Source organism: Trachurus trachurus, assembly GCF_905171665.1.
Source record: "Trachurus trachurus genome assembly, chromosome: 1".
Lineage (NCBI taxonomy): Eukaryota > Metazoa > Chordata > Actinopteri > Carangiformes > Carangidae > Trachurus > Trachurus trachurus.
In genome coordinates this window covers 13,127,438-13,142,824 of record NC_139891.1, presented here as the reverse complement: position 1 = coordinate 13,142,824, position 15,387 = coordinate 13,127,438, and the positions used below count along the sequence as shown (strand labels likewise).

General features: G+C 42.0%; 1 protein-coding gene across 3 annotated transcripts in view; it reads left to right on the top strand.

Moving 5' to 3' along the window:
• pkn1a (protein kinase N1a) overlaps positions 1–14,938 on the top strand; it is a 49,519-nt gene extending 34,581 nt beyond the window's left edge. For 2 of the 3 annotated variants that reach the window (XM_083979918.1, XM_083979917.1), the window contains exons 6-23: positions 2,208–2,353; positions 3,118–3,331; positions 4,384–4,578; positions 5,201–5,310; positions 5,444–5,587; positions 5,917–5,992; positions 6,571–6,706; positions 6,997–7,123; positions 7,816–7,895; positions 8,371–8,446; positions 8,716–8,807; positions 9,095–9,271; positions 9,880–9,942; positions 10,316–10,392; positions 10,499–10,641; positions 11,775–11,882; positions 12,064–12,144; positions 12,620–14,938. In XM_083979918.1, coding sequence (XP_083836044.1) covers positions 2,208–2,353; positions 3,118–3,331; positions 4,384–4,578; positions 5,201–5,310; positions 5,444–5,587; positions 5,917–5,992; positions 6,571–6,706; positions 6,997–7,123; positions 7,816–7,895; positions 8,371–8,446; positions 8,716–8,807; positions 9,095–9,271; positions 9,880–9,942; positions 10,316–10,392; positions 10,499–10,641; positions 11,775–11,882; positions 12,064–12,144; positions 12,620–12,823 — 2,249 coding nt within the window. In that variant the 3' untranslated portion in view covers positions 12,824–14,938. The remainder of the gene's footprint in view (positions 1–2,207; positions 2,354–3,117; positions 3,332–4,383; positions 4,579–5,200; positions 5,311–5,443; positions 5,588–5,916; positions 5,993–6,570; positions 6,707–6,996; positions 7,124–7,815; positions 7,896–8,370; positions 8,447–8,715; positions 8,808–9,094; positions 9,272–9,879; positions 9,943–10,315; positions 10,393–10,498; positions 10,642–11,774; positions 11,883–12,063; positions 12,145–12,619) is intronic. The other variant, XM_083979919.1, reaches the window with a different exon arrangement.
• The last annotated feature ends 449 nt before the right edge of the window (positions 14,939–15,387 follow it).

Here is a 15,387-nt window from a genome sequence, read left to right as displayed (position 1 = left end):
AAAGTAAAGAACAGATTTTATAGACGACGTGTTCCCTTTGAGGCCACATACTCCTTTCTGCTCATGTCAGACTGTGGGAGCTGATGGCTCTGAGGAAAGATTGTGTCTTTTCAGGCCAAGAACAAAATGACCATTTAAATTATATTCACGGCCTTTTGAGGTCACACACTGTCACTCTTTGTTTTCCAGGTGGGAAACCTGCAGGGCTTTCAATGATCTGTGGATGGCTCTGCTGCTGTAATGTGATTTAAAAACACAGTATTACAGATCTTTATGGTCAGACTTGGGCAGCAATGATTTTGTAGTAAAAGGGAAAGCTACACATCAACGAGGACTTTGGCTTTGTGACTCCAGAGAGAACCGGGTGAAATCTGACAAATTCTCTCAGCTGATGTCACTTGAGTCAGCATTGATTGGTTGGTTGGAGCTGAAAACTACAAATTTGAAACTGGGGGGGGGGGGGGGGGGGGTTTGGAGTCAAAAAGAAGTGAGACCTGTGTAGCCTGGGACTCATCTCTGCTTGAGGCTCCAGGACAAATTTGCCATCTCCAGTTGAACTGCTGCATTGTGGGTATTGTAGGTGCAAAAGTCAAGAAAGAGCAATTTGTGGAATAAAAAAAGGACAACTCTGGTTAATCATTTTTGTCCATTTTTGCCCTTTTTCTTTTTTTTATTTCTTTTCTTTATACACAGAGTAACACAAAGCTAGAAATGTTAGTTAAAGTTGTGGCTGAACACATATGGAGTATTATACCTCTCTGTATGTTCTCCTCTGGTACTTCATGTAGCTTTAAATGGTGAACTCAACATAACCCTCTTAACCTAAATTTTCTCCTGTTTTGCCAGTGTCTCACAAAGTCTCTGGATCTTTCTTGGTTGATCTCACACTCTCCTTTAAACCACACACACTCACACACCCCCACAGGGTTGTGTGTATAGTGTACACAGACAGACAGTCTCCAGGCACCACACCCGGCCGGTGGAGGGGTCATCTAGCAGGGTCTGGGCTGCAGGCAGAACACCTTATTAGGAGATAAAAGCATCCATATCCACCTCCACTCATACCCCCCCTCTCTTTCCCTTTCTTTCCTCTGCTGTCTTATGCAACGCTCCGAACAGCTCATAAAAATCATTTTTAATCACGCCACTGTGTCCTTCGGTCCTTCCTCCTCACTAACCTGACATTTAAAAGTCAAATGAACCTTTTTTGAATGCTGTTTATCCCATTTCCTTTTCCTTATCTTGCGCCTCCTCTCTCCCTTTCCTGTATCTGTGCGCTCCACTGTGTTTGCTGCCCACTGTGAGAGGCTGCTACCGTCCCATTAAGCCACCCATTTTTCTGTAATTGTGCTTGGTGGCTGCTGTGCCGAGGTTGACCCCATAACTCCTTTTTTATGTGAGGGAGCTTGAGTATGTTTTTCCTTTTTGACTAATTGTGTCACACCTGATTTTCTAATGTTTCCAGGTCTTTTCATTTAAGGGTTGAAAGAAGCACTTGTCAATGTTTTATGCCAGGCAATTGTCTCATTTCTAAAAGGCCATTGGTCTACAGTGGAAGATTGCCGTTTGTGTTGCAGGCAGTATATGATCTCTCTATTCTTATGAAGTTATTTATATAAAGTCTAGTCTTCTGTATTTAATGTCTCTCCTGTCATTAATTGAAATTATGTGTTACAACTGCTGTTGTTGTTGTTGTTGTTGTTAATTGTTATAATAGCATCAGATCAGGGATTTTATTCTAGCATCACAAGCAACTCTATTAATATTAGCTGGCTGTCCTGTGGAGGCAATCAGGAAATGTTTTAGTAATATAAATGCACATGAGAGGGTGTCTTTTATTTCTCTGTTTGCTTTTAAGGATGGGAGATGGGAGGAGGAAACCATTTGGAGACAGAGGTTGAGCTAAAAGTTAATGTTGCTCTGTGGAGAGATATGGAGGCTACTTACCGCTCTAGGCGCTGCTAATGTTTTCTTTGCCTGACTCTTGTGTAATGCATGACATGCATTAAGGCTTTAACCTAACTTGGTATGCCTGGGGGAGTTCCCTGTAACACACCGCTGCCAAAACAAGTGACTGTAGTTTCAACATCAAACAATACAATCTAACTGAATAAAAGCTGCAATTCTGATTTTTTTTTTAAATACAAAAACTGGATTGTATAATAGCTTCAGTCCACCCATGTGATTTGTCCACTTCACCACTGCAGGTAACCAGGACCTGTGTGGAGTGGAGCTGCGTATTGAAGAGTTGAGGCATCACTACAGGGTGGAACATGCTGTCGCTGAGGGGGCCAAAAATGTGCTCCGGCTTCTGGGGGCCAGTAAAGTTCAGGACAAGAAAGCCCTGTCTGAGGTCAGACTCACACACCTCCTGCAAAGCGTTTCCTCTCACACACTTGCAGTATGCACTTCCCAGCTTGTAAGACATGAGATGTATCAGTCACAATTTATCATATTGACACATACACGTGTGAGGTAACGCATCACATCCCAACCTGCTCTTCTTCTTCTCTGCTACCTGTAGCTTTAGACAAACACACTTTAATTCTTACAACCTTGTGGTGTTTTCATCGTCATGATATTACACAGTGTAGTGTCAGTCTGTGATCAGCTTCATGGCACAAATTCATTGAAATCCGAGGTTTTCTGTGCAGTCAGATTCTTCCCAAAACATTTTCAGCTGCTACACTTTCTCTGTTCTTTCTCCTGCTGGAGAGATACAGTATCTTCAAACAGCAGCTGCATCATGACATTAAGTATTGCCCCACCACTCAAAATAACTGTATCTATGTTGGTGTTGAAAGGATTGATGATCTGTACCTGTGACCCAACATTTCCTCAACCATGTACCAATGAATCTAGCTTTTAAAATTCACTCTCATGTCTGTAGAGCAGTGAACTGAAATCCTTACTTTAGTGGCTCTCATTCTTGTTGTTGCATGGTACTGGAAGCAAACACTGGCTTATGTTTTCTACAGACACATTCAAACTTCAAAAGATTGTATCAAAGCAGTTGTTTTACTGCTGTAGTAAAATGGTAGTAGACATTGGATCGAGCGTTAATAGTGTACTCATGTAAATATATACTAAAGCTGCTCCCGTGTCAACACTGTGTAGGCGCAGTCTCGTCTCAGCGAAGCTTCTCAGCGGTTGGACCTGCTGAGGGACTCTCTGGACCACCGTCTGGCCGAGCTGCCAGAGGACCACCCCAAGGCTAATGTCATCAAAGAAGAACTGGTCCTGGCCTCCTCCCCGGCCTTCAGCTCCCGCCACGGTGCCCCATACCTCCACAACCAGTACAGCACCCTCAACAAACCCTCACCCCTCACAGGTACTTCATACAATAATAAAAGCTCTACAGGCCAAGGTCAAGCAAACCTCGTCCCACAAGACGTCATTATAGAGACACTCTGACTTAAACAGAGGATTTGTGTGTGTGCTCTTTTTTTTATACATTCTAACACCAAATATCACATGAAGCTGCGCAACAGGTACAGATGTATATTTTAGAGCAATGTATCCACCATGAAACAAAAAACGCTGTGGGAACTACGAAGAACATTGAAGCCCCTAGTTAGCATCTATATGGAGGCTTTTGATCCATCAAAGGAGCCTGGGGTGAGATGAGGTCTTCCCCTTGGCTCTTTGAAATATTTATACAAAATCTGGCCTCATGCTCATTTACCCCTTTGATCGGTTTGATCTGCCTTTTACACACAACACTATGGAGCAGAGGAACATGGCAAACGTGGCAAAGAATACAAAGAAACTCAGTAGCACATTTTATTTAACATAGCAGCCTGTAAAGGCTTAATGTGTTAGTGAATGTCACGTTTATTTATGATCTTATATACAGTGGGTACAGAAAGTATTCAGACCCCTTTAAATTTTTCACTCGCTTTTCACTTGCTAAAATCAAAAAAGTTCATTTTATTTCTCATTAATGTACACTCGGCACCCCATCTTGACCGAAAAAAACAGAAATGTAGAAATTTTAGCAAATTTATTAAAAAAGAAAAACTGAAATATCACATGGTCATAAGTATTCAGACCCTTTGCTGTGACACTCATATTTAACTCGCATGCTGTCCATTTCTTCTGATCCTCATTGAGATGGTTCTACTCCTTCATTGGAGGTCACAAAAGAATTTCTGCAGCACTCAAGGTTCCTAAGAGCACAGTGGCCTCCATAATCCTTAAATGGAAGAAAAATGAAAGTAAAATGAGAATTATTACCCATGTATATTCTGTGAACTCATATGCTCATCTGCATACAAATTAACAGTTTAGTTAGTTCACAGACATTTTTCTCATTCTGAACCTCTGCTGCTGGTGTTTTGCTCTGTAGTTGGTTCTACCTGAATAGTTTCCCTCTGTCTTCAGGTACCCTACAGGTGCAGGTGCTGGGCTGTGTGGGGTTGTTGGAGGTGGTCCCAGGTCGCAACAAAGGGACAGCTGTCACGCTGCCCTGCTACAGCCCTGGAGACACCAGGTCTTTCATGAGGGGCAGCAAGGGACTCTACGGACGGAGCGGTTCAGTCAGTGGGAAGACACCCAGCAAGACAGACGAGCTCTCATGTGAGTGTGTGTGTATGTGAGAAGAACTCTTTTCTAGTGAACACTCACTCAATGTATAGAAAATCTAGTCTAGATTTTAAAAAGAAAAGCTCTTTCGCTTTAAATCAATTTTGGATTTAAATTCACCTATTTTTTGAAAATACAGTAGTGCCCAGTGTGTACTGCCAGTGCAATGGAGCAAATCCATATCAGTCAGATAAAGATCCAGTTGCAGCCTGGCAGGTTTGTTTTTCTCTGGTGAGATGTGCAGTCGTCACTTTAGGTTGCTGACGTTACTACAAGTCTGACGAAAAGCTGCTTCTGCTCGAAACGTAACTTCTTTTTCTGTGCAAATAAATGGACTGCAAATTGGAGCCCTGCGGTGTGCGAGCCATTTTCTTTTCCTTTTCACTTTTGTATGTTTCCGGCTAAGCACCTGCCCAAAGCTTTTTTGGCACGGATGTGCGTGTGGACTTTTCTTTTTTGATTTACAAGGAAATTAATCACATTCATTAATCAGTACTTAAATTCTATTAATGTATTACAGTGTGAGCTTCCAGTAGCTGTCATCTGTGTACTGATCAGGACTGTTTGGGAATGTCACCTATGGAGGTAATACAATGTGCTGTATGTGTTTGTGCAGCTGAAGTTAGTGCGGTGCTGAAGCTGGATAACACAGTTGTGGGGCAGACGGCTTGGAGGACTGTGGGAGAACAGGCCTGGGACCAGACCTTTACCGTGGAGCTGGAAAGGGTCAGTACAGTATATTATCTACTACACACAAAGTGGCGCTTGACCAAAGTGAAACTGCTCTTTTCATCTTTCCCAAAATTGATTTCCATTTTTCTTTCTTTCTACCATGGTCTGGTGCGTGTGTGTGTCTCAGTCGAGGGAGATGGAGATCGCTGTATACTGGAAGGATTACCGCTTGCTGTGTGCTCTGAAGTACCTGAAGCTGGAGGAGTTCCTGGACAACCAGAAACACAGAGTGCAGCTGGAGCTGGAGCCTCAGGGTCTGCTGTTGGCTGAGGTACACGCCAACATACACGTACACATATACAACACACCACACACACATCTTCACGCAAACTGACACGGCCAACAAATGAGAAGACGAGGAGCCATCCACACAAGTGGACTCAGATGTCCCTGCATGCATGACACCCGTCTATGCCAGTGCTATAAATACACACAAACATATTCAAATTTGCACACACACTGACACACACAAGCTGTCTGGTGCACCTGTGCCTAAAAACTCTGCTTTGATATGTGTGTGTGTGTGTGTGTGTGTGTGTGTGTGTGTGTGGTATTTTCCATGTTTTCATCTTTCATGTTGTGTGTGTGTGTGTTTTCCAGGTGACCTTTTTTAACCCGGTCATTGAGAGAGTTCCTCGCCTCCAGAGACAAAAGAAAGTCTTTTCTAAGCAGCAAGGTGAGGAAGAGATGGATCAGACAGGAGGAAAAGACGTTGAATGGTGGAATGAAAGTGTTTCACTTTTCTCAAACAAGTCTCTTTCTACCATCAGTCCCCCGTGTCTTCATTTAGGCCACAGCACCCTCTAGTGGTGAATGATCTTGAGATTATTCAGGCAGCACTTAATCTAAACAAAGTTACAAAGTTCATCCTTTTAAACAAGATGCAAAACATAGACATTTAAAATCGTGTGAAAAGCACAAACAGCAGAATAATAAACAGGTGAAAAAATAACTCATTCAGCAACTCAGATGACTGACTTTTTGGAAGTTTTGGAATATCATCTAATCTAGAGCGTGTATTTCAGTGATCAGGGAATATTAGGAATTCACTATGAAAGTTGGCATGTTCGGTAATAACTGTTTCACTATATGACTATAATAAATAAGTGCATGCTAAAATATGAATACATTACTGTAACTGTACATTTCCACATTCGTATTCCAGGATTTCTAACTCTTTGTGTGTGATTGATTGGTGATTTGCTGTGTGACACATTTCATAGCGACTCCCAACGTGTGTTCATGCGTTTCCAGGCAAGGCGTTCCTTCGGGCTCGTCAGATGAACGTCGACATCGGCACGTGGGTGAGGCTGCTTCGAAACGCTATTCCCACCGTCAACAATTCAGGAACTTACAGTCCCAACGCACACAACCTGACGCTCGGCTCCGGGTGAGAAACACACACACTCAACCCACAGACATAGCAAGCACATGTAAATGGTGCACACACACTCAGCATCTTCATGTGCCGTTTGATAGCCGTCAGCCAGACTATGCTATCAAACAGCAGCAGTGTTCCTTGATCCTTACTCCTTGTGTTTCCTGGCAAAGAATAAAGCATGTTATGCTTTCTCTGCCGCACGTCTAACAGCCCTTCTGTGTTCTGTTTCTGTCTGTTCATTCGTCTGTCCGCATCGCCGGGTTGGCCTTGTTCGTGTGTATCTGTGTGAATTTTTCCAGGGAGATCTCAGTGGAGAAGCTGAGTCTGGACAGCGACTCTCCGATAAGAGGCGATTACAAGAGAGACACGGACACACACACTCCGGTGAGACAGACAGAGAGAGAGGAGGCCCAGGAAATTGGGGAGGTGTGTGTGTGAGGGTTTGATCTACTATAGCAAATCCACTTGGCAACAAGAAAACCATCTGTTGAATATGAAACGCAAGGCTCAAGCTTTGCAAGTACAGAAAACACCAACTGTTTTAGCCACATATCCCAGGAATAATAAATAAGATTGAATTTGTACTGTGTTGTAAATGTAACAAATGTGGCATGGATTTCTGTGACCAAAAGTCATTTGAAAACATGACATCTAACGATTTCCTTGAAGAAATTATTAACAATTATTGAGTTTACAGGTACCGTAGTCTCTGTAAAGACTGCTCAGTAAGAAAGCAGTTTGGATCTTAACTCAAGTTTTGTGAGCTCACATTGAAAAGGAAATTATTCATTACAGATAAATATGTTCACAGCATCCAGTTTAGATGGCAGGTGATTTGTGGAACGACATCCAGTAACATTCAGTCTCTATATAACATTCAAAAAACACACAGTCGGTGTGATTGTCCTTGACGGGAATCGAGTCTTCCCGTCAGGTTGTAAATACACTGCAGCAACAAAGGCCAAGTTAGAAAATGTGCTGTTTGTCCATCACGTCTAAACTGTTGCCATAAATCCTTGTCTCTTGTCTTCCATCTTGTGTCCTCTTTTCCACCTGTCTCCGCATGTCTCTCTACATTTTTTCCTTCACATCTCTTTCCTCGCATGTCCCCCCGTCAGGACCAACCGCCAGTCATCGAGCCCTTCTCCCCCCCAGACCTCATCCCAGAGTGCCCTGTCCGATCCCCGTCTGTTGGCAGGTACACGCTCGCTCCAGCAGAAACACTGAGTCCACATGATTTTATATGGCAGTATTTTGTATGATATGATCACAACAATATTGTCTGTTTAGACTGATATTGTCTGTGTGTATTCTGATTCATATTGGGCCTTTTCCACAGAAGACGTTTTGTCGATGATTTAATGAATGATGGCTTAACTCCCGTTGAGCTGACTCAGCTTCAGGGTCCTGGTGTAGTTCATGCTGACTCACAGGAGACCGGAGCCGTTGCTGCTGTTATTAGAAACCTGTGCTTTTCATAGCATTACAAGCTCAAAGTGTGTTCTCTGAAAAAGGCCTTTCCATGAGTATAACTCCACCCACTCTCACAGCTCCATTGTCTCCTGTGACAAATAAAGCTGCCATGTATTCTGAGCAGATGGTGGGATATTTATAATGAATTTTGTTTTCCACTGTAACGTATTCCTGCTGACCGTGTGCGTTCATGTCTCCAGTAAACAGAGGAAAGGTCCTCTGTCCCTCCAGGACTTCAGGCTGATTGCTGTGTTGGGCAGGGGACACTTTGGGAAGGTACAGTTTCACACAAGGGCCTTTTTTCACTTTTTTTTGTCATTAGTTGCCTGTGATCATTGAATTTTTTTTTTTTCACTTGTCCTAGATTTTTAATTGCTTCCTTTCTATTTTCTTTTTTCCAATTTTGTAACTTGTGTCATGGCTGCTGGCTTCTGTTTCTTCTCCTCATTAAACCAAGACACATGCAAAAGTGCTCACTTTCACTTTAACAGGTTTTGTACATTTATAAAAGTCAATGTTTGCTCCTCATTTCTGTGTGTCTCTAGGTGTTGTTGTCAGAGTACAAGAAGACCGGCACGATGTACGCTATCAAAGCCCTGAAGAAAGGTGATATTGTAGCTCGCGATGAAGTGGAAAGGTGTGTGTTGATATGTTTATTACTCTGTGTGCATCATCTTAGCTCCATTTATACACATCGCTGCACAGTATTATTTTCTGCTGCTGTGCTTTGAAATTGCTGGCGTCTCATCAGCCAAAATAAATATGAATTATGTGTAAATGTTTCTAATTTTTACCTCTGTTTTTCCCCTCCCTTCATTTTTCTCTTCTTCCCACATTCTTTACATCTCCACACCTCCTTCACTTTCTTCTGCCTCTTCATCTTCCCCCTCCTCCTTTCTACCTTCTCTCTCCTCCCCTCTCCAGTCTGATGTGCGAGAAACGCATCTTTGAGGTCGTGAACTTGTCCCACCATCCCTTCCTGGTCAACCTGTTTGCGTGTTTCCAGACGTCGGAGCATGTGTGTTTTGTTATGGAGTACACAGCAGGAGGCGACCTGATGATGCACATCCACACAGACGTCTTCACAGAGCCACGAGCTGTGTATGTAACTTGTAACACACAAGAAAGACTTAATGGGGACTAATAACTTGAGTTTCTTTTTCTTTTTCTTTTCTTTTTTTTTTGATGATTCTCTTATTTTATTTTTATTATTTGTGTGATATGTTTGAACACACACTTAAATATCCCACAAATTAAGGCTCTTTCACAGGTCTGTAAGGAAATGGGAAAGAAATTAAGTCACAAATCTCACAATCTCAACACCCTGAAAATGAAAATGTATCAAATCAAAGTGGCAAACTTCTTCCAGGTTCCAATTAATAAACATTTTGTGTAGTGACGCTCTGAATACTTCAATACTTAAAGGCATTTTCAGTAAACATGGCCAACGCCAAAAGCTTTTTTCTGTAGTGGTACAACCACAGAAGCAGTGCCCCTCAGCTGTGCTGCTTGTGTCCCACCCACAGCAGTAACACAACTGTGCAACAGCTGGCAAGCAGCTGGTTGTGAACCCTCAGACAGAAGCTTTGTTTTTGGTCTGTAGGCAGAGTTAGTGCCGTCTGTTATTTGGCTCGTTTTTTCTTTTCTTTTCTTCTTTTTTTTTGCCTACGATGCAGCTGTATAATAATGTTTGTTTGTTTTATCTTCAGGTTTTATTCGGCCTGTGTGGTTCTTGGACTTCAGTTTCTTCACGACCATAAGATTGTGTACAGGTGAGTGGAATGTACACAAACCTGTTTCAACACAAAATGTAAAATGGACGTTTCCAAAATAACCCAGCAATATCTTCAAATGTGTCCGGTGGAGAAGCTCATACACCAGCACAAACCTCTGTGTGTGTGTCATCTTGCACTGGATTTTCAAATCAAGTTACAGAATTTATCTGGGAAGAAGCTTCAGATGAAGAGTGGCACAGATACTTGATGCATCTCTAATAGTTAAACTGGCTGATTTCACATCTGAATTGTGTCTGTTTCCATTAAATATAAAGGCTTATTTAAATTTGTATATCTCTCATTGTGTACTTTCAGCTGTGCTCAGTGAATTGATTATAACACACTTTTTTTCACCTTCCCTCTCTTCCAGAGACCTCAAGCTTGACAACCTGCTGCTAGACACAGATGGTTATGTGAAGATCGCCGACTTTGGACTGTGTAAAGAAGGTGGATACTGATGTTACTGACAGAGGCTCACTGTATTTCTCCAGCACATGTCCCTTTTGCCTAAACCTGCCTAAAACTACTACTACCTTTATGCCCCTGTGTGTAGGAATGGGTTTTGGGGACCGAACCAGCACATTCTGTGGGACCCCAGAGTTTTTGGCCCCAGAGGTCCTAACAGATACATCCTACACCAGAGCAGTAGACTGGTGGGGACTGGGGGTCCTCATCTACGAAATGTTGGTGGGAGAGGTGAGAACTGCACAAAGATCTCACAGTCTCCATGGGAACACACATTACAAACTTGTGCGGTTAATATCACACCTATCTGATGTCACACTGCTTTCACAGCAGAGACTGTAGCTGTTCCTCTATAAATGTGAAGGATGGATTACATCACACGCAGATCTGGAAATGTTTTGAAATTACCCATAATGAGGAATTAAACAAGAAAAATAAAAGATGAGGCGTAGTGTCGACCATCTGGTCTCAGACTCGGGTCACGTAATTCATAGCTGCAGTTTCAAGTTCAAGCTTGTCAAACCTTTGTCTCTCTGCAAACCTAACACGTGAAAAACTAGAAACATACGTTTATTAACACTATATACATACGTATGTGTATATAATGTCATGATTATGATTGGATTGTCATTGTGGTACATTGCAAAAGGTCTGAACGTCTTAAAGCAGAAGTAAGCAATATTTTTGTGTTAATATAAGTCTTAAATAGTTATATCTTCCCACAGCAATCACTTACATAGAGTGTTTGGACCGAAACACGGGTCTGTCAGTCACTCTGCTCTGAGCCGAGGAGAAAACTTTTTTCGTATCCTACAAGTTTTATCCAATGAGGAGAGAGAACGGCATGCAGGGCTGTGTGTGCAGCCAAGGGATGCGCCTGAATGTGGTGACGTAGGGACGAAGACTGTTATGGTGCGTTCAAGGCAGCCCGTAACTCGTGTTTTTCCGACCTGTGAAGTCGTACCAGTTTGATCCGGTAGGAGTTCACGGGTCGGAAGTTACGAGTGGCCGTTATAGTGACTTTCACAGGTAAAACAGGTCGGAAAAACACGAGTGGGTTGCCTGGAACGCTACAAAGTCGTAAGTCGTGACTTGAAGCTGTAATTTACGGTTTCAAAAACCTGCCTGGAACTCAGCATTAACCAAAACGACCGGACCACTTACTTCTGCTTTAACTCTTAAATGCCATAATTATATTCCTGCTCGCAGAGGATTGGATGTGCAGTTATCCTTCGTTTTTATGCAGTTTATCCAAGATGTCTCTCTACATGTCACATGCCATGTTCAGTATGATTAAGACAATAATTGTGAATTTCAAACCTCTAAAATGGATTTTAAGTGTTCTCGTGTGTGTGTGTGTGTAGTCTCCGTTCCCAGGGGATGATGAGGAGGAGGTGTTTGACAGCATTGTGAATGATGAAGTCCGCTACCCACGCTTCCTCTCCACTGAGGCTATTGGCATCATGAGAAGGGTAAGAATACACTCGTAAATACACAGCACGGTGGTGGCAAACGCTGCGCTTACACGATATATGAGACATCAATCACCAACATGTCATGGCATCACACGACCGTCCGACTGTAACATCCCCGTACCATATCTTATTCCTGTGTGTGTGTGTGTGTGTGTCTGTGTGCGTGTGTCACGAGCAGCTATTAAGGAGGAACCCAGAGAGGAGATTGGGCTCTGGTGAGAAGGATGCAGAGGAGGTGAAGAAGCAGCCATTTTTCAGAGTAAGTGCACTTGTGCAATTGTGATTCAAACGGCGTCTGAGCAGTGCAGGGTTTTTTTTGGGAGGTTTTTTTTCACAGGAGAGCGTGACAAGATTTGAGAATGTGTTCAGCTTGATAATGAGCTGATGTGTTGAGGGTGTGTTGACTTTCACAGCAGCAAGCTCCGGTTGTCTCTGCTTTCATTATTTCGTCATGGCATGTTTAAAACTGAAGTGCCGACCAAAAATATCTAAAAGCAGTTGTCCATTAATCACAAGGTTGATGGTTCAGTTACTGGCTCCAAAATGTCCTTGAGCAAAACCCCTCACACTAACCCAGACAGGTGACCACAGACAGACCCTTTTATGATATATGATATGATATGATATGATATGATATGATATAATATAATATAATATAATATATGCCGAACTGAGATCAACAGACTCCTAATCCACCTTTTCACTTGTTTCTTTTTTTCTCCATCTCTCTCCAGAATGTGGATTGGGAGGCGTTGCTGCAGAGGAAGGCGCCCCCTCCTTTCGTCCCTTCCATCGGGGGCAAAGAAGACGTCAGTAACTTTGACGAGGAGTTCACCACCGAAGCTCCGACGCTCACGCCCCCACGCGAACCCCGCGTGCTCTCCCGCAAAGACCAGGACAGCTTCCGGGACTTTGACTACGTCTCTGACCTCTGCTAGTGAGCTGCGGGCTCACAGAGTCCGAGGAATGTTTAGACCATGAGGACGTCACAACGGTTTTAGTCGGAGCGGACCAACAGTCTCAACTGTCTGCTGTCTGTTTGTCTGCCATTAATTTACACTGTGAATGAATGTGGAGAGACTGAAGGAAGTCGGTCTGTGTTTGTGTGTCTGCAGGGTTTTAAAGGTCGAGGACTGAGAGAGAAATAGCTAATGGGGTTAAATGTTATATCAAGGACAAAAGGACGGACAAAAACCCCCTCTCCTATCACTGTCCAACACACCAGTGACTTGTGTGTCTTGCAAACATTAGCCCATGAAATGCCTCCTCCCATCCTCTTATGTGTCAGTGTAGTCACCTGTGCAGCTGTGAGAGGACGAGCCCTCACTATTAGTGACTGTTCGGAGGTTGCTCAGTGGCCTCTTATACCGATGCCTTACATTTGTACTTGTATCTGATCCACAGAAATATGTTTATTTTTATTTTATGACCCTTTGTATACAGCAGCAGGAAGAGCAATACGCCACCTGGAGAAATTTGCTCAACTGCTCCTTTCTTGTTTTTGTTTTGTTTTTTTAAAAAAGGATTTTTTTGTCAAAGTTAAATTAGTGTTTCTCCAGAAGTCATTCAGTCGAGCTGACTGACTGATTCTAGGGTTATCAATGGGGTACAGAACCACTGTCTTACATAGTTACATGGACTTTTTATTGGGATGCCTACTAACAACTTTTTTTTTTTTTTTTTTAATTGTGCTGCTTGAAATTTTTGGATAATTTCTGTGACAAAATCCAACAACAATTGGCGAATGAGTCATATTTGACGGCTGCCAATGCATAGTTTAGTACCCTAAAAAGGGGGGTGGGGGGGATTAATCACAGATTTATATCATAATTTGATATAAATGTGTAGCAAACACACACAACCATAAAAGCTATGTGAAAAAAAGTCTGAACACTACGACTTAAATAGGAGACTTTCCATTATAGGTTTGCAACATGTTGTCTATATGCTTGCAGAGTTTTGAGAACATTAAGTAATTTTCCTTCAAGACAGTTACATCAGGCTTTAAACTAATCAAACATTGGCTGTAGCAGTTGTTTTCGTGTCTTTTTGAAGAACTTAAGCCACCCACAGGTTAAAACCTTCCTGCTGTGGTCAATGCAGGCTTTGGTTTCCATCACAGTGATAAAATCATCTTTGTTTTAACCAAAGCTGATTGATATCTCAGTACTTTTTGAAGATGTGGGTGGCGCCACAAGCAAAACAAACCTCACTAGCCACTTTTCCACAGAAGAAAGAATTAGAGAGCTGGCTGCAGTAAGAGCAGCCTGAGATCGAAGAAAACAACTTCTCTTGGCAGTACAGTTCGAAATGAACACTATCATTAGAGAGAAACGGACTGATTAATGTTGGAAACATATGAGCCAGTGGTATAAACATCTATAGCACATAAACATTTCTGAATACAGGAGAGGTTTGTTGTGAAGCTGGATGTCCGTGTAGATTTTACTTATCTTGTGTGTGACAATACAAAACCATGTGAGAATATGAGATGACTTATTTTATAAAAAACAACAACATCAACAAAAAAAACTGAGTGAATATTCTGTCTGTTCATTGTTGTTGAGGGCATGGAAGTGCACATTCAAGCACCAGATACCAGAAAGAGAAGAAAAAGAACATGATCAATGCATTTCAGTCAAAAATACAAAACTCATAATGTATTTGTGTGTATAGTCTGTTTTTGAGTGACGGTCAGAGGTGCAGAAATAAACATTGCTACTGCATCATTTTGAATAAATAAGTCAGAATTCAAATTGGCAATTGAAGTGCTTTTGATTTAAACTCAAATCAGTATCACGTGTCAACCAATATTCATAAAAGTCATCAATTGCGGGAGAAAAGATGTCGCTTCTCCAAAGTTTTATTCAACCAACAATGTTGAGATCCAGAAATAAAAGCAGCTAATCCTCACATGAACAAGGTCAAATATGATCAAACAGCTGGCATTTCTCCCTAATAAATGATTATTAAACCTGTTTCAGATTGGTCAAAATTTAATCAAGTCAAATTTCAGAGCAACAAATCAATTTACATTTTAGGATAACATTGTGACTTCCGTGACCACTTGCTGAAGTATGACCGATTCCACTCCTGTATTTGCTCCTGAAGACGCAAGTTTCACTACTGAAGGAAACACTATCATCTGGTTCATGAAATATGCACATGTTACCTGTATGTACAGCCAAAATAAGGATACATACTCTACTGAATGTCATACTTTCAACATAGCTGTGTGTGTACAGTCGAAACAAAATAAAAACAATCCCATCTGCTAATGAAGACCTTGTGAAATAGTGAAAAGCATCACAACAAGCAAAGTCCACTCTTGGTTCTGAGGTCGGGAGTGAAATGTTGATTTCAACTTTTTGGTCAACATGGATGATAAATCCCAGTTTGAAGGAACAGTTCCTTTTTAACTTAATCATCTGTACCACTCTGATAAAATGTTATATGGTTAAAGAATCAATTACAAATGCTTTTGTATTCCAGTTGTATACTG